The following is a 25,371-nucleotide window of genomic DNA, read 5'->3' on the forward strand; positions in this document are numbered from 1 at the left end:
AGCAGAATGCACTTCCGGGAGCGCGGGGGCGGGGCTGGAGCGGCGGCCCGCTGTCATGGCAACCGCGCTACGGTTGTACCGCCTTTTGTCAGCGCAGCGCAGCTCGGAGCCGGGGCCGCCTGTACGGCTGTGGGCCGGCCGGAGCTGAGCCCTTGGAGAACTTGAATGGTGCCGGAGGACCGGATCGCGCCGAGCCGCAGCACGGCGGGGGTCGTTACTCCCCTCTCCGTGACTCTCACGTTCCGTTTATGAACGATACCAGAAGGTTTCGTAGATTGGGGGAGCTGGAGAGCACCCCACAAGCGTCTGTCTTTCATAGTAGAAGGTGGGATCCAGCCATATGCCCAGTTTCCGTCTGTTTGCAATCAGAACACAGCTTTGGGTGAGAGGGCGGAGGAGGAAAGCTGTGAGAAGTGGTAGATTTGGTTCCTGAACAAGTTTTAAGCGTTACTCAGCCTTGAGGCTGAGGTCATCTGCATGAAATCCAAATGAATCAGAAATATCAAATCTGGAGTGTGAGCTGTAAAACTGTTCTACATCTTTATAGGCTCATCACAGCACTTTGTCCTTTTGTGTATTTCTGATGATGAGTTAATTACACTGACTGCTGCGCCTGTTTTAAAGGAGCAGCTCATTTAAATGAAGGGACAAAAGCTTTTGTGAGAAGTTTTTGTTCGCGCATGTCTGTGCTGTCATGATTTACAGTATCATTAGCTGGTCTCAAAGGGCTGGTGGGCAAACTGCTCTTCTATCAATGACAGAGAGACACCATCGGTCCACCAGGCACCAACACTGCTCTCACAGCTGCAAACTTGGGCCCTATGTATTTCTGAGGAGAAAACCCAGTGGTTTATTAGTTCTCATCTTCTCATTGTCAGGATCATCCCTGCTTTTACACTGTCTTCATCAATTGTCTAGGAAGTCCCTTTGTGATCTGCAACAAGTGGCTCTGCCTTGCTGTGTGAAAGATTGAGTGTGTTCTCTCTTGGCCTGAGTCAAATCCATTGCAGCCAGGAATACTGCACTGTGCTCTTGGTTTTAAGACTCACACTGACATAGATTCCCACATACATTTGGCATGAAGCAGTGTAGCAGTTCCAGTGATACCTACCTCAAAGTCAGGCATAGGCAGAGTTTGTTTAATCTTTGATGCACACTGAAATAGTTTCACCTCACCTATATGCAACTGTGCTTAAATAATTATTTTAGAAGCAAAACAGGAGCACAGAGCAACTGTGTTCTGCTGTTCAGGACAATCAGAGAAAAATCAGAACTTGTCTAATTAATGTAATTATTCATTATGATAAGCTGTGAGACACAGTAGTAAAAGTAAGTCTCCTTGTACTTTGTATCAGATCAAATTATACAGTTATCTTTCCTTGTGTGCTTGAGGTAGAACAAGCAAATCCCATTAAGCAACGTAATATCAGCATTACAAAAACTATTTCACATAATAAAATTCTCAAGGGCCAAACATCTACATCACTGAAGTCTGAGAGCCCAGAACATCCAGGCAATGGCTGTTCCTCCTGCAACATTCATTACTTTAATTACAAGCTTTGAGATGAAAAATTGCATTAACAAGATCCTCCCCACAGCCCATATCTGCCTGATTTATAGCACTTTTTTTTTTTTTTTTTTGGCCAACCTTTTGACTTCCCAGCAGAGGGATGAAAGCAGCTGTGCAGAAACCATGAGTGGGTGGGTACTGCACACCACTGTGTCCCTCCTTGGTGCCCATCTCCACTTGCAACTGCTGCTGTGTGCACAGAGAGTAAAGCAGTGCAGGAGAGAGACCCAAAGGAGCGTCCTTCGTGCTGATCCCAGGCTGAAGCTCTTGCTTTTCTGTTGGGAGAGGTGGCTGATGGTTGCTGTGTAAGGACAAGGAAGAATGTGGAGGAATTTGTGTAACAAAGATCTATAAATCATCTCCAGTATCCATCACTCCCCAAGAGATGCTGTCAGCAGATTCAAGAGTGAGGAAATGGGAACTACTCTCTTCATCAATTGGCTGGGAAGTGCCTTTGTGACCAGGCAAAGGAGCTCTGCACTGAGATGGGACTTTGGAGGGAGCAGAACTGGAGCTTGCTCCCACCTGCTGGTGCAGAAAAAGAGAAATTAAAATGTGAAATTGAAACAACCTGAATGAACGCAAAGCAAAATTGCTGTTGTGAAAGCATCAGGTTTAGCTTTGCTTCCCTGGTGCTTCTCTATCAATTACTCGACACTAATTGCCAAGTCAGTGCTGACAGCAGATGACCAGCTGAGGTTTGACAGTGTATGTGGGGTGCATGGGGGTGCTCAGCCCTGAAGTGATTTGAGGGTTTGTGCTCTCCAATCATATCTTGTGCAGGGCAATCATATCTTAGGAGAGCTTGCTGGCCTGGATCTTAGTTCCACAGAACTCAGCTCAAAGATGCACCTGACCCTCAAAAGTGATCCTATGTCTGTCTCATGCATGAGGCTGCTGCAGGATGGGAGAACAGGAGCCTGAAGCTGCTAGCAGGGAGCTGGGCTGGGACCCCACGGGTCTGCTGGGCATTTCCCCTCAACATTAGTCAGGGCCACGTCCCACAGGTGGAGCTAAGGTAAAAACCTGCACAATTGCAAAGCAAATGTGGTGAACAGATTTAGTTCATGCACAATCAGATCAGGGATGTTCACCTATAGCTGTGGGATCCACTCCCAGGGAAAGCCAGTATCTTTTTTTTATTTGGTATGCTTTTTTTTAGCCCATGTAGGAACACATTCATCAATGGCACTTCTGCATATCTGCTCCCCACATCCCACTATCCTACTAAATTATCATCACTAATATGCACATAACAGTCAATTAGCCTGGCTGAGCGCACTCATGACCTCTGATCCCTGCTGTGTCCCTCAATCCATTAACAGGCCCTCGTCCTCCAGCTCCCAGTATGAATTGATGTCGCATCTATTCTCTTTTGGCAAGGGAACATGCTTCCTCATTCATCTGTCCATTTCCACTTTCTGTTCTTTTGTCCCCTCCTTCTGTTCCCTGTGTTGCTAACCTGGTCACAACTTCTTGACCCCATGTCCTTGTCCCTCCCGAGGGTGCTGTTATCCCAAACACTACCAAAAAACTTTTACTTTTTTTCTTCAATCTTATTTAGCAAAAATGGTTTCCAGCAGTGTGAGAGCTTTGATCCCCCATTCAAGAAATCCTTGCAATGTTTTTTTTAAAGGCTTTCTTTCTAAGGCAAATGAATTCTTCATAAAAGGGGAAATGGTGTGCTAGTTGGTCTCTGTTCATCTGAAGAAGACAAATGATCTCTTTTATTACTTGAAAAGCTTAACAGTTGAGTGTGTGGATTTGTGATTTATCTGTAATTAAGAATTCATTTGAAGCAGTATATTAATTACAGAAAGGGGAATTAATTTTGCATGATATACAAAGAATGTCAAAGTTCCTGGAATGAGAATATAAAACTGAGGCTTGTGATTTGTACATCTTTGCATGAACACGAACACTGGGCTGGGACAGCTCTGCAGTGTCTGTGCAAGGTTTTTATCTTGTAAGTTTAATCCCTGGACTGGAAAAATAACTGCCTGGGTCAGAACTCCAGGCCAGCTCTGCTGAGCCCATCACCACAGCGCAAACCTGTGTGCTGGGCAAGCTCCAGCCCAACCAAACCTGCCCACAGCCTCTAAAGGGTGGCCCATGTGCCATCCACAGGGCAGCAATGATGCTTTCTTCCCAGTGTCACACAGGAAGGAAGCACCAGGGAGCACAGCCCTGAAGTTTTCTGCCCAAATTTTCAGCGCGTGCAGCCACCTCACCAGACTGGCAGAGCCGGTCTGGAAACGCTGCATGTTTGAAGCTGGGCACTCTTGTGCAACTTGGTGTTTCTACTACAAGCAGCAATTCTGACGCTGCTGAAATAGCTTGTCTCTATTCCAGTGTCCATCCAGAGGCCTTTTGGGTAATGCTGGGATCTAGGAGGTTTCCTTTGTATCTGCATCTGCATTTTAAGTTAAATGCGGTGATATGGCTTTGCTCTGCCAAGAAAGAGGTGGCAGTTGTTGTGGATATAAAGGCGGCCCTTTAAAGTTTCGTGACAGCCCACGGATCCTCATGTGCAGGAATTCCCCTGCAAAACATCTTTGAACTGTGGAATTATCACTCAGCCTTGTAAAACAGTATTGGTCATAAACGGGCTTTGTCATGTTTCTGCCAGGTGTCCCTGCTGTATGACAACTGCATCACCAGACACAAAATGCCCATTAGCAAAAGAAGCAAGCAGCTATGCTTTCTTCCTCCAGGCCCTCCGGTACCCAGAACTGACAGCACACAAGCAGCTTTTTGGCAGCTTCATGCATTCACACCTATTGGGTAAACACTTTCCCTTCTTAATCATTAGTTCTGTTCATATTATCAATTTTGTCCTGCCTTCTTTATCACATATTCTTTGCTCTACACTTGCTGCCTTCTCTGCCCATGCCTTTGTTCAGTTGTGTCCTGTGCCCATTTCCCATTTCCCTTGGGCTTGGTCCCTCCCCTGACCTCCCCGACCTTCTCCCGTGGGGCTGCACCTCCCCAGGGTTTGCACTCACCTTCTGTGTGTGGCATTCTGGAGAGCAGTGCTGATACTGGGCCACTTTGCAAGCAATGCTTTACGTAGTGCCTATGTAGTGCCTATTTCCCTCCTTCCTTCCCATTGGGTTACCCATTCTTCTGTGGACAAAGTCAGCCTGACACTGGATGTGCACCAGCTGGGGAACATTCACTCCTCCGCCTTGATGAGCCACTCGGGGAGCAGAGCACCAGTTGGCAACAGCCAGAGAATCCAAACTGTTCCCACCCCGACCTGCTGGGAACTGAGCCCAGGCAATGTCTGAGTGCAGAATCTGAGCTGATTGAGAAGGTTGGCTGAGCTGCACTGAAAGGGCATTGCTGAGCAGGGAGGGGCAGCGGATCTCTTCTGCTTCAAGCATGCATCTTTTCTCCCAGTTTTTGCTGGGAGCATGTTGCTTCTGAATCTCTCTGAAAGGGAACAAGTAGTCTTCATGCCTCCCATCCTCTTCCAGTTCTTGTCTAGGGCAGTAAAAAATTACAGAAACTACACAGGAGGGTTTTGACTGGGGTGCTCTGGCCCTAAATGTGAACACCAGATCAATGCTCTGAAAGCCCCTCCCTCAGCACCCACATTGAACAGATGAAGCCCCCCAGGCCCCACATCCCTACTGCACCCCAGCAGCACTCTCAGCTGCAGCAGGAATCAAAGATCACATGGTAGCAACGAGTCTGAAAAAATGGTTTTTAATTATGGTATACATTAAATTAAATGTGATTTGAATATCAGTCTCCGATTCACAATGACTTATTCCCCATAGGGTTGCTCCTATCGTCCTGGCAATGGTTATTGTACAAATACACAATAAAATAGCATTTCTTGCCCCAGAAAAAGCATCCAGTGTTCTTCTGAGCAGTGGCTGACTGCCCACAGGCACCTCCACTGCTCTTCACTTCTTTAAAGCACTCTCAGCATTTGGCACACATGACAAAGTTTAAGAAAAAATTAAACAACTGAAGAGCATTAGATCCATTTCCAAAGGGATGTGGGTATGGAGGAGCTCATGTCCCACAGCAGGCGAGATGATGCCTTTCACAGCTTTGGGAAGTCAGACTCGGGTAGAAGCAGCAGGCAAGGCTCTGGCAGTGCACAGCGCAGTGCCCCAGTGGGTGCTAGGCTGGGACATGCACTGGCTGTGGAGTGACCCACCCCACGGCAGCCCCACTCCGTGTCCCCAAACACAGGAGAGCCCCCTGAACTCCTCATGTCACCCAGTCCTGGGGCCAGCTGCTGAGGCTCAGCTCGGTGCCTGTCCCTCTGTGAGGCAGGGAGCAGGGCTGGTGTCTCTGCAGAGGCACAGGGCTTTCTTCGTTAATTAACTCCATTAAGGGAAGAAAGAAAATACAAAACCAAAACCATGCAGAGCTCTGACCTTTACCAAAAAATAAAAAATAAGACTGAGGGAGAGAAGAAAAGCAGGAACAATATATACAGATGGGGGAATTGCACTTAATTACAATAGTTTACATCAATTGGACAAAATTTACTTCTTTTATATAAATCTCTATGTATAGGAGCGGGGATGGGTGAGGGTGGAGCAGACTGTACCTATATTTACAGTTTAACTGGCTCAGTTCAACAGCACGAGATTCCTCCTTCCAAAAGCCAAGTAACAGACCCGGGTCCCTCTCAGTCCATCAGGTGGAGGAGTATAACTTAAATACGATCCATCTTCTGCCACGTCTCAGTACAGCTTGTTCCTATTTCCTCGGGAGAGCCAATGGCCTCTTGGAAGGCAAATACTTAGGAAAAAAACAATCCTCAGGACACGTCTCGGAAATACTGTGTGGAGGGGAGGAGAGGCGCGGTCCCACGGCTCGGGTCGGGGCTGATCCCCAGCGCGGGGTTGCACTGGCCGCCCGTCGGGGTAATGAGCACCTCGCTGCGGCTCTGAGCTTCGCTCTGGCTCGACGCGCGGGTCACCAGCGGGATGTTGTGGAAAATAAGTTCCTGCTGCTATGTGCAAAGGCAGCGAGGTGTGAAGCATCACCAGGCTTGCAGGGGACACTGGAAAGGGAGAGAGCAGCATGGTGAGCGGTGGGCCGGGGCTCCCCAGGTCATCTCCTCTCGCACCCCAAGCCCTAAGCCCTCTGCAACCCCAGAGGGAAAGCACGTTCTGAGCCAGATATTGCAACCATACAAAAATATCTTTTTTTTTTTTTTTTCAATAAAAGAGGGCCTATTGCAGGAGTTGTTCCAAGGAGTTTGTGCTGGTCAGCTGGACAGCAGTGGCTGTCCCCAGTGCTGCTGTCACCTCCGAAATGGACGGGCTGGTCCCTGTGGCTTCATCAATGCCACCACAGCTCCATCCCCAGCCCCTCCAGGGTCCCCCGGTCACCGCTGGGGTGGGGGCTGGCAGCCGGGGGTGACCTTGTGGGCTGGAGCGCACAGCAAACATCGTAACACGGAGATAAGGAGACGCCAGGAGCCTCCCGTGACATGTCATTAGGGACGGGCCGCAGCTATCAGGTGTTTGCTAACGTAATAAACATGGTGGCTCGGCCTCGAGCATTGTCAGAGGAACCGGGAGCTGCGTGTCCCTTCCAGCCCCCAAAAACAGCCACATCTCCCCCTTCTCTGCTTTGATTAAAGCACGATGGGGGGAAGAAAGGGAGCGCTGCCCATCCCGAGCGTGGGGCCTGCAGGCCGCGGCCCCGTGGCAGGGATGGCCGGCTGCTATTCCCACATGAGGGACATTTCCTGTGTGTGCCGGGCTCGTTTTGGCAAGCCGGCATCAAAGCCAACCCGTGGCAGGAGAGCACAATTAATCAGGGGCAGTTCGGGCTGAGCGCACAGCAGATGGGCCGATAAAGCCGTGCAGAGGAAATGGCGCTCCTGAGAGCGCGGCCGCGCCTGAACGCTCCTGCACTGCTGGGCGCAGAGCAGAGGGAGCCCAAAGTGAGCTGAGTCGGGCCGAGCAGAGGTGCTCTGCCTTCCCCCTTGGTTCAGCCCCGGGGCCTCCACCATCCCCACCCCAACCCCAGCCCCTTCCTTGCCCCCAGCAACACAGTGCCAGGCATCCGTGCGGAAGTCCCACAGCAATCCCACGCCGTATTTACTCTGTGGTCATTGCAGACATTTTTTTTCCCCTCTGCTGTCTAAGGTTGGTAAGAGAGTTTATCTGGATACAAGTTCAAGGCTCTCTCATATTTATCTAGCAATCAATAAGGGCCGCATATTTCCCACAGTCCCCAGAGCTGGCATTTAGAAAGGGGCTATTGTCTGAGTAAGGCCTTGTGCAGCTGATTCAAGCTGGGATATGTCTTACACCAACACGGGGCAGATAAAGGTGGGGTTGAGGCCATCTGCAGAGCTGCCCCAGCACCGCTCACCAGCCATGAAGGGACCAGAGCTGCTCGCTGCACGGTGCTTGGCCAAACCCTAGCACTCAGCATCCGGCACGGCCACTCATTGCCCAGGTCCCCATTGTGGTTGCCGTCCATGAGCAGGTTTTTCAGAGCCCATGCAGGGGCTGAGGCTGGGTTTTCAGGGCTCGGTTTCCAGTGCTGGAGGGGTTGGTTCAGCCCCAGGGCTTGAGCCATTGGGCAAACACTCCAAATTACACCAGCACACCCCAATCCTGCTGCCAGTGCTCAATCATTACCTGCTTGCTGGAAGACATGTTGGTGAGCGTGCTGATGCTGCTGGTGTCTGTCACCACCATCGCCGAGGGGAAGCGGGAGGTGTGGGAATACTGGGGGGGCTCCTGCTTGTGTGCATACACTGTGGAGAGAAAAACAACGTCACCCACAGCCTTTGTGCAGGAGCAAGGCAGGCAGACAGCGCGCTACACACATAGCTGTGGGGATGGATACTGTGCAGACAGGAATACAATAAAAGAAATGGAAGGAAATCACCATGTGCCTCTGGCACGATGGGGAAGCTTTTGCTTTTTCTGACCACTAGGGCCAGTGGTGGCCAAGGCAAGAGCAATAAGCAATATGTGACAATAATAACCCACAAGGAAAAAAATCCTTGCACAAAGCCAGACAGGGAGCACCACGGGTGGCACAGCAGCAGAGCAGAAGTCACTTTCCCATAGGAGTTAATTTCCCAGGTGTTCCCCTCAGCCCCTTACTGTGCGAGTTCTGCAGCTGGGTGACGGTGGCCATGAAGGGCTGCTGGGCCATGTGGCTGGGCGACTGCTGCATGAGTGGCTGCTGGTGTGGGCTGTGCAGCTGCTGCGAGAACTGCACCGGCTGCAGGGCCGCCAAGCTGCCGGCCACGCTGTTGATGACAGGGACGCTCTGCGCCTGCGAGGTGTTCAGACCTGGGAGAAGGGAGAGAGAGCAGCAGGGTGTCAGCACTGGGGCTGGCATCTGCAGGTTGGGGTCCAGAGATTGGGGTCAAGATATGCTCCCATTTCACACTTACTCTGTGCAATAGCCATGACTCCTGAGAGCGGCGTCATGATGAGGTTCTGGGACTGCTGCGGGTTGTGGTGGGACAAGCTGTGGATGTTGGTCAGGGTGCTCACTGGCGGCAGCCCACCACCCGACACAGAGATCTGCAGGGAGCAAAGCAGACAGCGGCCATCAGGCACACGACACTCCCAGCCACACCGGCACCAAAAACAGTGGCAGAGGGAACAGAAAAAGCCCCCCAGGAGATGACAAGCTGCACGCACACCAGCACCTGCCAGTGGAGCACCCCTAAGCTGCAGACCCTGGCTGGAAGCACTGAGTATCACGTTAATAAATAGCAAAGCTGCGGCGGTGTGAAGCCTTCCTGGAAGCAGCTGCCAGCGCTCCAGCAGAGCACAGCGCCGGGGACAGGACGTGTCCCACGCAGTCGCCATTTGCTGCCCAGGTCCGCATTCCTGCTGCTGAGGACAACTGAGGACTCTCACACTTATTAACTTCCACCTGTCACAGATGTAGGGGAAAGTGAGAAATACAAACTTGGGAAAGCTTAAAAAAGAAGGCGAAGCAAATTTAAAAAAAGACCTCAGAGTGATCTTAGTCATCGCTTTTATGAAACAAATTCCAGCTGAGGGGCTGCAGCTGCACCATGCAGATGGCAGTGTTGGTAGGGGCAGGTGCACGTGGCCAAAGGCAGCTCCTGGTGTGCAACCATCGGACACATGCAGAGGCACTGGAGGTGTGCTGGGATGGTCCTGGGAATAGCAGGATTCCGGCAGCATCTGGTTATTGCTGCATTATTGACCTGCTGCACACTCACCTCACCCCTCTGTGTTACCTCCTGCACTGAGCAACCTCAATGCAGATTTTGAAGGCATCCTTTGGGCTTTGTGTGACACTTCTGGACACTCGGTCCTTGTTTATTTTACCCATGTGAGCCTGAGATAGCCTCATTGCAATCGAAACAAAGGCATCAATAAATTCCAGAGCACAGGAGTGACTCATGTTTCTTTATCCAGTACTTTCCACTTTGAATGTTTCTTCAAGGCCAGGCCACGCCGCAGTGCAGTGTGGTGCAGGCAGCTCATTGCAAGCGCATGCTGCTCACCTGTGGCATGGCACGTTTCGGGGAGAACTGGGCAAAAGTGCTGCACCCAAATGGGGTCAACCAGAGATAGCAGGACCAGGAAAGACTCCACCAAGCACTGAACAATCTGGGACTATGGGAAAGCACAGCAGCACCACACAGTCTAACCATCTCTATAGTGCTCCTCCTCCCCCAAAAAAACCAATTGCCTTCAGATGCAGCAATTTTCTTGGCAGCTTTTGGTTTCATGTGGGGCATTAAAGGCACATGTTTACCTACTAGAAACCACAGCCTACAGCATATTTTCATTAAATAACTTGCAAGCACTAGCTAGCCTTGCTTAAAGATCAGAGATAAGCTGGCAGAGCTGCATGCTGCTGGAGGAGCAGAGCAGCCCCAGACGGCGCTGTGCAACGGAGAGCTCAGCAGTGCTGCTGCAGCCTGCAGGTGCCTTTAGCACACTGCTTTAACCCTCTGCATCTCTGAGCAGCCCCCTGCCATGCATTGAAAACTTCCCCTTCCTGGGGACTCCTGCGCCCCTTAAAGGAACTGCAAAGGGTGCGCTGAGATTGCTGTGCCGCTGAGCTCGTGGCAGCGCTTTGTCCTCCCGTCCCCCACCCCACACCATCTGTGCCTGCTGCTGCCTTCCTTCGTGACTCATTTTATGACTTCAAGGCTCAGGGTTACAGGCTCAACACACCCAGAGGGAGAAATGGGTGCGTGCAGGGTGTGCAGTGAGGGAGAGTGCCAGGGGGTTTGGGGTTGCTCTGTGACGATTCCCTTGCATGGCTGAGGATACTTGGCTATCCTACAGCAGTGCCTTGGCTCAGGGGGCTACAAGGAGACCCCATGAGTGAGAGGCAGGCAGAAGGGAAGGCAAAGCAGGGAAATGGGGGACAAAAGCAGTCAGGCTGTGGGAAGAAGTATGCAGCTTGCCCTGGTGTAGCTGCCAGGCTTGTGGGGACCTGCAGCTGATGGCCCCGAAGGATTGTCTTAAGAAAATGGAAGTGAAATCCCGTGCCAAGAGCCATGTGTGACTTTCACTTTCAGCAGGAAAACCTCCTCCCGGAAGAGCTGCCAAGTGGCCAGACCAGCCACATGGTGATGCTGTGCCAGCTGCTTCAAGGAGTGCCATGCTTGTTTCCATCCCATCCCATCCCATCCCATCCCATCCCATCCCATCCTCCTCCCTTCCTGCACATTTCTGCACCATGCTCAGCCAGGAGCACTGCAGCCAGCATAGCCCAGCACAGCCACAACACACTGGGGGCACAACTGGGAGCAAAGTGCTTCCCAGCGGAGCTCAGAACTCAGGAGGGCTTAAGGAAAAGCAATGAATGAGAGCTTTATCAATGCCCATGTCATCGGCAGGGGAAAGCAAACAGTGATCCACCCAGTGCGCATTCAATTCACAAGGCATGCAATCAATAAAAGCGGAGCGGGCTCTGTCAGGTTTATGGGCCGCACTTGGGGAACACGCCGGGGCTGTGGGGCCGCCTTTGAGGCGGGCGGTGGGGACGGGCGCGCGCCCACACCCCCACAATGCCCCATTGTTCAGCATGGGCCGCGTGTGAAACCCGGGGAAAGCGTGTTTGCTTTGCCCGCTGGGCCCTCTTATCTTATCAGCGCCGCCGCCACAATAGGCCAGGTGTACTCACCATTTTACCGTCGGGAGAGAGCAAACCGTGGCCCGGGTCCAAGCCGGCTGGGGAGACCTGCTGTAGGACCGCCTGGCTGGTGGTGACCATGGCACCGCTGCCGTGGTGGCTGATGGCCCCAGAGGATGCCGCCTCGCTGCTCGCCCCCTGGCCGTACCGCACCCCTGCAGAACACGATGGGTCAGTGGGCTCGGGGGAATGGGTTCACGGTTGGACCAGACAATCTTAGAGGTTTTTTCCAACCTTAATGATTTGGTGATCCCATGTTTCTATGAAAACCATGGTGGGAATGGACACGGCTCGCTCTTGACACGTGTGTGATTAACACAGCGGGAGGACACGGTGATGGCAGGAACAATGGCCAAGCTAAACCACGCCACAGCCTGCCACCGCCCAGGAGAGAAATCTGGCTTGAGCATGGGTCTTCAATACAAATATATTTAATTTGGCTAAATAGCCCCGTGCTGATAACCATATGATCAGCCATGTGTCGTGGAAAGGCATCTACAGATCACAAATAATTAACTGAGGGAAACCCACTGGAAACAAAAGCGTCTTTTACAGGGCTGCCCCGGTGAGAAGCCATTTGTTATGGGCAGCCAGCACCGGGGTCACTGAACTCCCGGGGATCGAAGTGGCAGCCCAAGATCCCTCCTGGGAACACAAGCCATGAGAGCATCACCCATGCGCTGGGACCCTCCCCAGAATGACCCGAGCTGGGGGCCTGGGGCTTTGGGGCTCCTTTCTTCAGGCACCAAGAGTGCCACTGGAGCCCCAAGCCTGCACTGAGCCTTGGTCAGGAGGTGCCAGCACTGCCTAGGCTCCAGTTCTGCAAGGATGCTCTGAGGGCCGCCATAAAACCTGAGTCTAGGAAGAAGAAATAGGCCATAACTTGGGTCTGGGAGCTTTGCTCCACAATGACTGAATTAGGTATAGCAGGCTCCCTGCCGCCTCCACCAAAAGCACAAAAAGTCGCTCTAATCACCTCCAAATTTTCCAAACATCAGCTGGTCAAACATGTCCCGCAGATAGGAATCTCCCCGCGCTGTCTGGTTCCTGATCATTTCCCAGCAAACCCCTTTATCCCTGATAATACAAGAATGTCCTCTGGCAGGTGGATATTTGCCGGTACGAGTGGACGGCCAGGTAAACATTACTCAACCAGGGCACTGTCACCACATTCTTCCCTGCGGTCCCAGCCTCGTGCAAAGTGTGCTTCAGCCGCTGCCGGTCTGAGACGCTGCAGCACTATTCAAACACTGGGAGCGGAGATTAAAAAAAAAAGCCCTTTCTTCTCACAGTGGTCTCAAAGATAGATGAGGAGCACAGGCAGGAGATTAAATGGCAGTTCCTGAGCCCATGAAACAGTGATCGGATTGGCTATGAAACTGGAAGTGGTTATGAAAAACATGGGACCAAATGAGACATTACTCTTAAGAACAACAGTCTGTAGTGTTTCAGTGGGAGGGACACCAATGTCTGCTAACTATCAGGGCAATCTTCACACTCTTTTGGATTATGTGAAGCTTTCAGTAAGAAAAGAAAAACAATTTTAAGTCCCAAATCACACTCTACCAAGATTCCCAGCATTGCAAATTCGACTTTAAGAAGTAGATGTTAAAAGCTGATCTTCAAACTTTTCTCTGCAATCCTAAGAGTTTGGGTTGGTGGCACACGGGGCTGCAGCCACAGCCATTTGCTGGGCAGGGAAAGGTTTTGCCCGCGTGTCCTGTGGGCCTTTGGGAAGTCACAACCATTTCACCTTGTTTTTTTTTCCGTTCCTGGGGCAGGATGCATATAATTATTTGTGTGCCCTCAGTGTTGGGACGGGTTATGGCACATTACATCGTTAACAGCAGGAGATCCATGCTGTTGCTACTGCTGATCTACCAGCGCTCCCACATGGTGGAGGTGCCATCCCTCCCTGCTCCCCATCCCCACTGAGCTCCCACCCACTCCCCATCAAAGCTCCCACATGGAAGATGGAGAGCCACAGCCACACTGCTGGAGCAGCCTCCAGGCATGAGATGCTATCTATGGAGCCATTTTCTTGCCTATGCCAGCCCTGCCCCCAGGACCAGCCTCTCCCCACGGCCCAGCTCCCACTGCCCACCCTGTGCACAATAGTTTCCTCCTGGGGGCTCTGTGGTCGCCCAAGCTCAGCTTTATGGCACGGCAGGGCAGGCGGCCGTGCAGAGCCAGGCACAATTGTTGTGCCGCCACTCTCTTGTGCTTCCACAGCGTGACGCAGCCCCAGCACGAGATTTATTCCTCCTTGGCCTCTCCCCGTCCAGCCCCAGCAATGAGTCTGCCCGCCAAGCCTGCGCCCTTAAAGAGTTTGTTTCCAACTGGAGCTACAGCCATAGAATAAAAGTCTGTTTATGGGACGTGGCTATTGTTTGTCCCCAAGCTGCACAGCCCGTGAAATGCTTTACTGCTTCCCCACAGCTCCAGACGAGCTGCAGGCTCCGGCTGCCATAGCCTTAACCCTGTGCCCCAACCCTGCAGCCAGCACCCTAAGCTTCCCAGAGCCCATCCCAAGAGCAGTGCATCCCATGCAGCATCCCATGATCATCCCATGCAGCATCCCATGCAGCATCCCGAGGCACAGCCAGCTGCAGTGTTCACACCTGGCTGCGCTCCTGCCTGGGGCCGATTTTGGGTCTGCCACTCAAATTGTCCCTAAAGTGTTAATCTTGCCATGTTACCGAGGTGCGGAGTTTATGTCCATTATAAAGCTGTTTATTGGGACTGGACCCTCCCATTCTGCTGCTGCCATAAAGTCCTAATTACCCCCCATAAAAGCAGGAAAAGCTCCTAAGAGCGCACTGTACCCACAGGGCCGCACAATGAGCGCAACAGTAAAATCTGACAACGGCTGGCACCGGGTCTGCAATCAGAACCTGCACAGCCCAAGCTATCAGAGAACCGCCTGCAGGATCCAGATAGAAAGCGATGTACCTCTGGACCAGGGTGCTATTAGCAGGCTCTTCTTGAAGGAAAAAAAATAAAAGAGTAAAGTCACCCAAATTGCCCTTTCAGTTTAGGGAGAATCTCAGGGCGTGGAGCTGAGTTTTTATATTTTTATGTGTGGCTTAGAGATATCTAAAATACATATAAATAATGCCAAATGCTGTATGTTCCTATGGATGTGCATACACATAGGGTCACTCCAGTGTTCGCAGCGCTGTCGGTCAGAGTGGGGCTGGGGCAACGCGGGGCCTTTTGTATGCGGGGTGCAGGGGGCACGTCCCTAATCTCATCAGCACTGATTGTCCTCGGGGCTCTTGAAGATAAAAATGGCATAAGCCAGAGTCTGCCGCATGGCACCAAGGAACGAGATAAAGCCCCGAGTGACCTTCAAATCAAACAGGGAACCGAGATCTCTGATAATCCCCTATAGGAAGGGAAAAGTCCAGAGTCTGAGACACCTCCGAGATAGATAGGCTTGGAGTATTTACCTCCAAACAGTTAAAAACCCTGCACCAAGGGGCCGCCCAGGATGCTCGGTTTTACAGCTCTCCCGCTGTCCCCAGCCATCAGCTTGCACTGGCCCCATCCCGACCGTGGGGCAATGCCCGCTCTGAGCCGTACTCAGCTCCATCGTTTCCTTTCCTGGGGGGATTGTGCAGGCCACAGGGTGCGGGCAGTGTCCCGGCACCGTCATTAAGCTGTTAAAGGCATTGAGAGCTCCAGACAGTGCCGCACACGGTGCAAGGACAGTTCAAATCCCAGCACGGATGGGGTCAGCATCTCTCAGAGGAGCTGGTGACATTTTGGAGACTTGCAGCCCCAAAACACCACTGTGACAGATGGATTCCAGTGCAGGCTGAGCTCCATCCCAGCCCCTCACCCCTAAGCCAGCCCCGAACCCCACGCACAGCCCTCACTGTGCCCATCTCCTGCTCCTTGGCAAGGCTGATGCACACCAGCGCAGAATTCCTGCAGCTGAGCCCTCCTGACCCCTCCGTGGCCATCACTCCTGCCCAACTCAAAGCCCCCACGAATGGGCTGTCAGAGGCCCTATAGCCACGGCTGGCTCCTGCTGGCCGATGCTCCAATGGGAAAATAAAGGTTGGGGCTTAACGGCCCTGCAGCCCAGAGATAAATGCCCGCGGTTCCAATAATTGCAGTCCCCTAATAGAAGAAAACAAAGGCTCTCACGGGGTGCCTGCAAGCGCGCTGGAGAGACGGGGCCACATCAAAGGCAGCGGGGTTCGTTCAAAGCCCCAGCTTAATTGTCAATTAAGCATGCACGGGGGGGACAACGCCATGACAACGCGGGGCTGCATGCTGGTGCGGTATTGTAAAGCCCGGCGGCCAACATAGAAAACAGCTGATTTTGCTGACAATGTGCTTGTAGGGCACCTTGTAAGCAATCAGCCGGTGACAGGAGGGCAAACGTCCACCCCATCCCCGCCATTGTGCGGGGCATTCCTGGGGCAGGGTCACATTTTGGTCACTGTGGGCCAGCCCTGCAGGGAGAGCTGCACCATGAGACAGGCTGCCGGCCCTCGTGTCCCCACTGCCCCTGGTGTCCCCAGTGCCCCCGGTGTCCCCACTGCCCCCAGTGTCCCCATGCCATTGGGCAGTATGCTCTACGCCCATTGGCATCTCCATGACCTCCCACCCCATCACTCTACCATGGGGTTTGTGGTGCCCAGGACAGTTCTATCCCCATCTTCCAGCCCTCCCCACAGTACTCCCTGGACATCCTCTATCAATTCCTCTTTGTAATGAGGCTGGGGCTTGCAATGAGCCAGGTAGGGAATTTTCTGGGAAGCAGTTGCTTTGCATCTCCCTGTCCCAATACTGGGATGTCATCCCCAAGCTGGGACAAGGATGGTCAGGGCACACTGCCTGCAGCCCATGGCCCCGTGCTGACCCCTCACCACCCGCCTCAAAGTGCCCGCTCTTGTTTGCTGGGGCTGGCGGCTTTGGAGTGCAGATTGCAGGTAGCGGCACAATGGGGATTGTTCTCCCAACAATGCCTCTTGCCCCATGCCGCCAGGCCCTCCCTGATTACCGTCCGAGCTCTGCTCTCATCATTATCTCCTGCTCAAATCCCCCAGCAGCGCACACTGCAGGCAGAGCAAAGCCCAACCGTGGGGCTCCACGCAGCCCTCTGCCCACAGGCACTCGTGTCACCAACTTTAGTTCCCCAGCACCACATCCCCTAGCCCTAACTCTCCACGTCAGGCAGAGCCGCCATATCCACGCCTCTGCCCAGCCCAGCCTGCACCAACAAACATGCCCAGCCCAACAATCTGTCCTTGATGGGATGAAAATCCAGCCCCCGCCACGTGGCTGGCACTGTGGGAAAGCATCCGCACCTCTCTGCACCCATTGAAGCTGCGGTGGAAGCAGTGTCTCAATGCTCCATTGCTGAGAGGAGTCCCATCCTACAGCCAATGGGGAAATTGCACCAAGGGCTGAGCCTTGCTGCTGTCCCTTGTCCAACATGGGCAGCATGGACCATCTTTCCCCCGAGGCCACCACCACCACGGCCATGCACTGCCTCAAGTGCCTCTTTCTGCAGCACAAATGATGCCAACATTGTCAACAATATCAACAGGGTCAATGACTCAACAGCATGACCATTGGGCTCACAATCCCTTTCTTCACTGGAAACACGACCAACATTGCCACTGCCCAGCATCACTGTTCCCATCTCACCTGGCATCTTGCTGGGCGGTGAGGCGCTGGGCTGGTTGTGGTGCGGGGAGCCATGGGACAGCAGCAGGTTCATGCTGTGCGGGGGCTGGCCCGAGCTGTAGGCGTCCATGGCCAACTTCTGGCGGAAAGCCTCCTCCTTCCGCCGGTTGGCGAACCAGTTGTAGACACGCACCTCCGTCACCAGGTTGGAGCCAAGCCCATGTGCCTTGGAGGGTGACACCCCTCGCTGCAGACACTCGGCCCTGTGCATGCAAAGGGACACGCTGGAGCAAGGGTGCTGATGGGGAGCTCCCAACACAGGGTTTAAAGCATTCAATCCTTCCTGAACACCCACTTGCTCTTTCCAACTACACACATGCCATAAAACCCATCCCACCTCCCTGTGAGATTGCTACAACACCACGGCATCGCTGCTGCATCCCCACTGCATCATGGCTGCATCCCTTCTGCATCCCTGTTGCATCTCCACTGCATATCTGCCACATCTCCACTGTATCTCTGCTGCATCCCTGCTGCACCTTCACTGCGTCCCAGCTCCATCTCCACCGTATCCCAGCTGCATCCCTGTCACATCTCTGCTGTATCCTGGCCGCATCCCTGCCGCATCCCAAACACAGCACAGAGCTTGCTCTCCTCTGGATGCTGCCCAGAGCTACCCCAAAGCCAGCAGGTGGCTCAGCAAAACCATTCCAAAACCCAGGGCAGTGTGCCACGAGCCCAGCATCTCATGCAGCTTCTGCAGGATGGCACAAGGCGGTCGTTACCTGTTGCACTCCTCCACCAGCGCCTCCCGCTCCTCCTTGCTGGGGTTCTTTTGGCGGTCGTAGGCTTGGTACAAGATTTGCTGGGAGGCCGGCCCCCACTTGAAGCGGTTGCGGCGCATCTTCTTGCTGGGGGTTTCGGCGCAGGCATCGTCGAGCTGGCCAGCCCCCTGGTTCTGTTGATTGAACTCTGGAAAGAGAAACAGCAGCTGATCCTGACTGCTTTTGTCTGTCCTATTTTCACACCCCTGGACTGTCTGGTTGAACTCTGAAAGAGAAAGGAGCAGACGTGACCCGGCCTGTAGCCGCCGCTCAGAGCTCAGAGTCACCGTCACGCGCAGCGGCAGCCCCCGCCCCGGCCCCCGCCCCGGCCCCCTCCCACCCACGGCCCCGGTGGGCACCGCAGGCGGGTGGGCACAGGTGGTTGTTGGCTGGCACATGCAGCACGTGCACATGCATGGCCGGGCTCTGCTGGCGTGCGCTTGTTCCAGGAGGATTTTTGCATGTGAGGATGGGGTCACAGCCCCCAAAAGGAGCTCAGCAGGTGTGCAGTCCCCTGCCCGTGCCCACCCCGTGCCCAAAGGAGCTCCCAGAAGAGTCCGGCCCCACACCAGGGTGACCTTCCCATGTCCGCCAGGCACCTGTCACCACGACCATAAAGGGAGATTAATGGGAATTTTTATTATTCTCCATTTTGCAGGGGAATTCTCCCTCTTTTTATAATGGCTTTTCCCCTTGTGACAACAGGGGAAGGCGCGGGGCACGGCTGGAGCAGCTCTGTTTGCTTTAACATCTCCAGGTGCACCTTCAAAGCAGCGGCACTCGGGGCTGAGCCCTTTTCTGCCTTTGGATTTTGCATCCTTTGGGGCTGGGGGCCAGAGGGGCTCAGCAGAGTACCTGCCCCACGCAAGCACTGCTCCAAGCCAGGCAGTAGGGATTTACACAGTGCAGCTCCCCAGGCACGCAGCACCAGCACCGCTCCGGGTGCACGGTCAAAGCCATCCACATTGTAAATAATTTGGGTTGCATGAGACCCTGCTACAGATTTACGATTTTTTCCTTTCCTCCCTCTTTTCTTTCTCTTCTTTTGCAAGTAGTTGCAGAAAGTGAGCGCGTTCAGAAAACGGAAAGGAAAAGGGGGCAGAGGTGGGAGATGGATCTAATTGTGTGCAATCCTTAATCGCTTTCCCAGAGATTCAGCCATTTTGGTGGGCTCGGGGCAGCTCGCACAGCACTGCTGCAATCCAGAGGGGCTGTCACCCACTCTTCCCGCAGCCTCAATCGCTTGGATCCACAAAACCAATCTGGGGGGGACCCGGCGTTCTGCCCCCTCCCGCAGCCATGCCCCCTCCCCATCCCGCTCCCCGGTACTTACGCCGCAGGATCTCCCGCTGCTTGCGGACGTACCACGTGTAGAGGGCAGCCCGCTTCTGTGTCTTCATGGGGGTGCCTTTGTTGAGGTGCTGCGAGAGGTGCGACTGGTTGAGGCCGGTGACGTCCACCACCTCGCGCTGCGGGATGTTGTGCTGCTGCATGTAGCCCTTGATCATCTTCGCCGCCCGCCATGGGTCCTCGCTGGGGGTGCAGGAAAACGAGGGTTAACTTTGCTCTGTGGTTGCTTTTTCCCATGATGGAACCCCACCATTATTGGTGGAGACCCACTATTCCTAATTAATATTTGATGGCAAAAATTCCTGCCCTGTGTGCCAACCCAAGCTGAGCCCCTCGCCGTCATTTTGAGCTCGTCTTCGGTATTTTTCAACACTTGAATTCAACTCTATCAGAATCAATCCAGGTGCAAATTGGCTCTTCTTTAAATCCACGCTACTTTGATGTCCATCTGTTGCCTGGCACCAGTTTGGGGAACCAATGAAACTGCAATGGAGGCACAACACAGTGGTGGATGGAGCAGCCAACGCACCTGCACTGTGGCCCGGCCCCACAGCTCATCCCGTAGCACCCACAGACGTGGGGTGAAAGGAAATGGCTCAACACTGAGAAATCGGAGTGGAACCTGAACCTGGTCACAGTCGTGCACTCAAAGAATGAGATATTCTAACACTGTGCTTGGAATAACCGTCCAAGCACTTTTCCAATTCATTTGTTATTTTGGATCCTTCATCCTGTCAAGGGGGAAAAACCCAACAAATAGGTTTCTTACTTTTTGTTCCAAACGCAGCAAGGAAACAAAGCTGTTTGGGTCCAAAGGAATATCCACAGCCAGGGGGACCCACTGTGGGGATGGAGCTGAGCACCCTGAGCCCGGGCGGGAGGAGCGCATCGCTGCGGGAGCTGAGCCCCATCCTGCTCCCACCTGCTCCTGCTCACTAATTACTGAGTCCTAACGAGCTGGTGGAACAGAGCTTGTTCTGACAGCAGCCTGGCTAACACAAGGGCATCGTTTTGCCTGAGCCTCAAGCCAATGCTCTGGTGCACACCATGAAAATGCAAAATGAGTGACTTTGGGTTACAGATGTGATTTTGGAATTGAAATGAAATTTTTGGCAGCATTTGGGCTGGGGGAAAAAAAAAAATCAATGTGGGAATGAGTAAAAAAAACTCAAATTTCCCTTTGCTTTATTATTTTAAGAATTTTTAATTTCAGCATTTCCAACATGCTCCGGACCTGTGCTTTCCAAACAATTATTCAGCTCTGAATTTCTGAGCAACGATTTTCTTTACAAATCAACTTGACCATATTCAGAAGGGTTAAACAGCCTGAAACCAAACCCAAACATTTTGTTTCATGTTAAACAAAATGTTTGGACTTGACCCAAAATGAAACGGTTTGAGTGTTTGTTCGCCTTTTCTATTTATTTTTTTTTTTCTTTTTGGTGAACCTAAAAAGCCAGAGAGGAAAACATTTCTATTCAACGAGTCGGCACAAACCCATTTTTTGGGTTCTGTCCCCGAAATAAAAACTTCATCAATTGTCCAACCTCCATCAGGATGGATTTTACACGCAGGAAGAAATAAAGAAGCATTGACCCAGGTGTGCTGTGTGGCACTGCAAACCAGTTTACAGCCCTCACCCCCGGCCTTTCTCTGCCCCGTGTGACCGCTGGCACCAAGCTCAGCACCCCGCCAGTATGGCCGAGTGCGAGCAGCACTGCCCATCCCTGTCCCCCAGGCCCCCACCGCTCGCCCTCTGGGTCAGCCTTGGAAACAGGTAAATACGCTTCACATCCTCCGAGAAAAATGCCAAGAATTTATACAGATGGATTATAAAGCCGGCTCCCTCCATCGGATCTATCTAATCTGCATCTCCCTGCACACACAGCAGGGTCCAGCACGGGGCGGTGGGGTCAGAGCTCCCCCTGCACGGAGCCCTTTGGGGCCCACGGAGGTGCGCACGGGGCAGCCCAGCACAGGTCGGGGCCGCGCACCTCCGCGGCCGTGGGGACAGCCCCGGAGCGGACCCGGGGGTCGCGGGGTGGGAGCAAAGGGGGCTCAGCCGCATGGAGGGGCTGAGATCGACGGCTCCCGACGCTCCTGCCCCGGCCGCCTCTCTCCAAGTACAAAGGGCTCTCTTAGAGCAAACAGCAGCTCTTTGCAGAAGGCTCCTCAGGGACATGTGCCTGCTCTTGTTTGCACCGAAGGCAAACTTTGCACAGAAACACCTGTGGGAGAACTACGACGCGGGCAGAGCCCTCCCGCACCCCCGGGGGCGCAGCGGCAGGCAGTGGGGCGGCCCGCACCGGTGTCCCTTTCCGCACCGCGCGTCCCGTCCGAGCCCCCGCGCTGCCGTCGATGTCACCGTCCCCGGGAGGCGCTGGGCTGCCTGGCCGCACAGACGGACTCGAGCGGCGCTGGGGACACGCGGGGACCGCCTCCCTGTGCTCGGAGCAGAGCCCCGCTGCGGGCCCCGGGGTTGGGGGGAATCGCTGCTCCGCCGTGTCCCGACGGCCCGACCCGGCCCGGCCCGGCTCTGCCCGGCCCCGCACGGCACGGAGCGGACGGGCTCGGCCAGAACGGGGCTCGGAGCCGCATCCCCCGGGACGCGACGCGACGGGACGGGACCCGAGCGGCCGCGTTTGGGGGTTTCCTCGTTCCCCCTCCCCGCCTGGTTTACAACTCCGGCAATGAATAACCCGCCTCTCCGCTCGCCCTAATCGCGGTTCTTTGTGTATCTTTCTGTTGATGATTTATAGAAATAAATTAATAGCACTCCGAGCTCCACGTGCTGCAGTTTATGTTTTATCTCCCGGCGCGGAGGAAGGACGGAGCCGAGCCCAGGGCGGCCGCAACCCGGGCACCCCCGGCCTCTCCACCGCGGCGGGCGGCGAACACCCGACGGGGCGGCGGCACTGCCCGGCACCGCGCTGCTCCCGGTGCGAGAGAGGGGGCGGCGGCGGCGCCCCGCAGGGACGGGCGCACCCGGAGCGAACCCCGGAGGGGCGCACGGGGCCGCGGGAGCGGAGCGCTCCGCCGGTACCTGATCATCCTGTCCACTTCTGCCCGCTGCTCCACGGCCTCCTCAGTGTTGAGCGCATGCAGCTCGCGGAGAATCTGCGGCGTGTCGAAGTCGTCGCCGTCCTCCGAGCCCTCGTCGCCGGACAGCTTGCCCTTGCCGTGTCCGTTGGCCAGAGGCACGAAGCCGGGCTTGCCGTCGGGCGGCCCGCCGGGGGAAAGCGGCAGGCTCTCCAGCTTGACGCCGAAGCCGGCGGCGGGCACCATGTCCTCCAGGGCGCGGATCAGCCCCTCCTTGGTAGCCCCGGAGCTGAGCAGGGCGCCCAGGAGCTCCCGTTGCAGGGCGCTCAGCTGGGACACCATGGTCCCGGGTCTTCCCGGGTCTCCCCGCGCTCGGCCCGGCCCGGCCCGCCTCCCTCCGGCACCTGCCGCTCCGCCCCGGCTGGCAGGCTGTGCGGGGCGCGGGCCGCCCTCTACCTAGCCATGACCGCCTCCATTAGGCATTATACCTTATGCAAATCAGCTCCGGGAGGGCCTCTCCTCCGGGAGCGAACCCCGCGTCCCCGCCCGCCGCGGTCCGGCCCCCACCCGGCCCTTATCGGCCGTGCTGGGACGGACTTTGCCCGCGGCCGCCGTGAGGCCCCGAGGAGCGGCGCGGAGCGCTCGGGGCAGCGGCGGAGCGGGGTTCGGTTCGGCCCGGTCCGGCCCCGAGCGGTGCGGCGCTCCGGAGGAGCGGCCCGGCCCCGGCGCGGAGCGCGGAGTGCCGTCGGGGGCCGCTCGGAGCGGCACAGTGCGGAGCCGGGCGCTGCCTCGGGGCTGAGCCTCGCGCTGAGAGCTGAGCCCCGGCTGCACAAAGCCCGCGGGGCTGCGCGGGGCCGGGCCGAAGGTCCTCAGCCGGGGTCCCGGAAGGGTCCCGTCTCGGGGTCGGGCTCTGCTCCGCGGAGGAGTCGCGGCAATGTGGCAAATGGGACTCTGCGGGGGTAGCGCTGCTCGGGAACGCGAAGCGCCCGTCGAGCCCTGATAACCGCGGGGGTGGGAGCAGTGGAAGGCATCGGGGACCTGAACAGAAAGTGCTTCTCCTCCTGCTGCGAACGCCCTGAGTCAAAAGATCAGCAAATTGACCCGAACCAAAGCAGGCGGGATACAACTGGCACCAGCACATCACTGAACGCAGCGTGGTGGGCTCTGGGATCCCGCAGGGCAGGTGTGGGAAGGGAAATACAACATCCGAACCCTTCATTCATCACCTCCCATCCCAGCAAACTGCACAGCCCAGTGCCCTCCAGCCGTGCCCTGGCAATGGGTGTCTGTGCTTTCCGAAATGGGTGCTCAGTGCCCACCACTCCCAGCCCAGGTTCAGACTGCGTAGCATCCCTGGAACCATCGCTGCCCACCCACCTCAAGGGTCCAGGAATCCTAAAATGTCCCAACAGCCGTCAGCGCCTGGCAGACCCTGAGCCCTGTAGGAGCCCATTTGGGGCAGGACTCTCTGCCCTCACTGTACCCACTAGGAAAATATTGGGTAGTGTGTTGAAGAGCAGGAAATCTCTCTGCATGCCTGGAAGGGATCTGGCAGACAGGTGTGTGATGGTTCTGGTTTTACATTAGTACAATGTACAGAAGAAAGGGCAGAAAAGGGTCCCAGCCCAGGGCCCTGCCCCGCTTCCAGCAGCCTGGCCAAGAGCTCTCCCTCTGACCCACTCTCAAACCCACATATCTGCCTGCTGGGTCCCTGACAGCTGTACTCCCATCACTGGGACATGGGCTCACACGCAGCGGACCCCGCACTGCTGCTGGCCGTGGCTCAGCTGTGCTATAGGGCCGTGCGTGGGACCACAGCCTGGGAACAGCTTGGGCTGAGGCAGCTCCCCTGTCCCTTTCAAGTGGGCCAGTGAGCTTTGACTTGGTCTTTGCACGGCTTCATGGCATCGCATGATAATAATGTTCTGTCACAGTGGGTGACCTAGACTTTGTCCTATTTCCACACATTCGGAGCCACCTGGCTAATGAAGTGGATATTGTTTTCTGGTCCATCTCTCTCACCCTATTGCTCTTCCCCCTTCCTCCACACCCAGCTCCTCTGAGAGCTGTCAGGAGCCCCACTGCTGCCCGTTCCCACCGCTGTCGGGCACAGCTCATTAACTCCCTTCAGCAGAAGGCCGCGCTCACCGCGGCTGGGGGGCAGCAGGCGCCCCGTGGGGTGGGAGCACAAAGTTTCCCAGCAAGGAAGGTGCTGGCACGGTCCAAGCATCAGTCTGAGTCCCACATGGAGGGCGCAGGGGCTGGGAATGGGGAACCACGACCCTCCGTGCCCGGCCCCCCACGCCAGCTCTGCGCCTTTGTGGGCTGAATGCATTCTGCTCACTGCCATGAACCCCAAACCCCGAGCACGGTGCGGTCGGGCACGGGCACAGTTGTGGCAGTGGTGACTTTGCTCCCAGCGCCGTGTGAGTGGATGGGCAGAGGGACAGAGGGACCACGGCCGCACTCCCCTGTCCCCGCATGCATTGCAGGGGCACTGAGTGGCGCCCCCGGGTCTGAGCTCGGTGCCCAGTGCCGCCAGGCGGGGATTTCTCCCACAGGTCGCCCCGACGTGACTCACACGGCACCAGGGGAATTCTGCCATGGACGCCTTCACGCATTTCGTATCTGCCTCTCATTTTTTCTTACAGTTTCATTTAACGGCTGAGCGCATGCAGACACACCGCCCTGACCCTGCGGGCAGTGGGCAACAGCGTTCCCACCGGCACAGGGCCATTAAGTCCCCGCGCTGAGATGTTTTCTCCTCTGCCCCCACTCGCGCCGAGATTTTCGCATTCCCTC

The 25,371-nt window shown here is 55.1% G+C and overlaps 1 protein-coding gene across 2 annotated transcripts; it reads right to left on the reverse strand.

Annotated features, from left to right (window-relative positions):
- Positions 1–3,448: 3,448 nt before the first annotated feature.
- HNF1B (HNF1 homeobox B) lies at positions 3,449–23,014 on the reverse strand. Of its 2 annotated transcripts, none has more exons than XM_090122577.1 (9): positions 22,574–23,014; positions 19,514–19,713; positions 18,142–18,328; positions 17,378–17,619; positions 11,702–11,865; positions 8,970–9,102; positions 8,674–8,865; positions 8,200–8,318; positions 3,449–6,602 (listed from the first exon to the last, which is right to left on the reverse strand). In XM_090122577.1, the coding sequence occupies exons 1-9, from the start codon at positions 22,909–22,911 to the stop codon at positions 6,582–6,584; spliced, it is 1,596 nt and encodes a 531-aa protein (XP_089978703.1). In that variant the 5' UTR covers positions 22,912–23,014; the 3' UTR covers positions 3,449–6,581. The 2 variants fall into 2 exon arrangements, with proteins under 2 accessions (XP_089978703.1, XP_031447326.1); XM_031591466.2 differs by having other exon boundaries at positions 18,142–18,406.
- Positions 23,015–25,371: the final 2,357 nt, after the last annotated feature.

Source organism: Phasianus colchicus, chromosome 21 (assembly GCF_987193195.1).
Source record: "Phasianus colchicus chromosome 21, bPhaCol1.hap1.1, whole genome shotgun sequence".
NCBI classification, from domain to species: domain Eukaryota; kingdom Metazoa; phylum Chordata; class Aves; order Galliformes; family Phasianidae; genus Phasianus; species Phasianus colchicus.

What these genes read in the sequence shown, in the direction of transcription:
- HNF1B (XM_031591466.2), bottom strand. Translation starts at nt 22,911, where the DNA reads ATGGTGTCCCAGCTGAGCGCCCTGCAACGGGAGCTCCTGGGCGCCCTG. An exon ending in CTGGTGGAGGAGTGCAACAG is followed by an intron (nt 17,620 to 18,141) that starts GTAACGACCGCC and finishes TTGCATGCACAG; the next exon opens with GGCCGAGTGTCTGCAGCGAG. An exon ending in TCTCTCCCGACGGTAAAATG is followed by an intron (nt 9,103 to 11,701) that starts GTGAGTACACCT and finishes TGCTCCCTGCAG; the next exon opens with ATCTCTGTGTCGGGTGGTGG.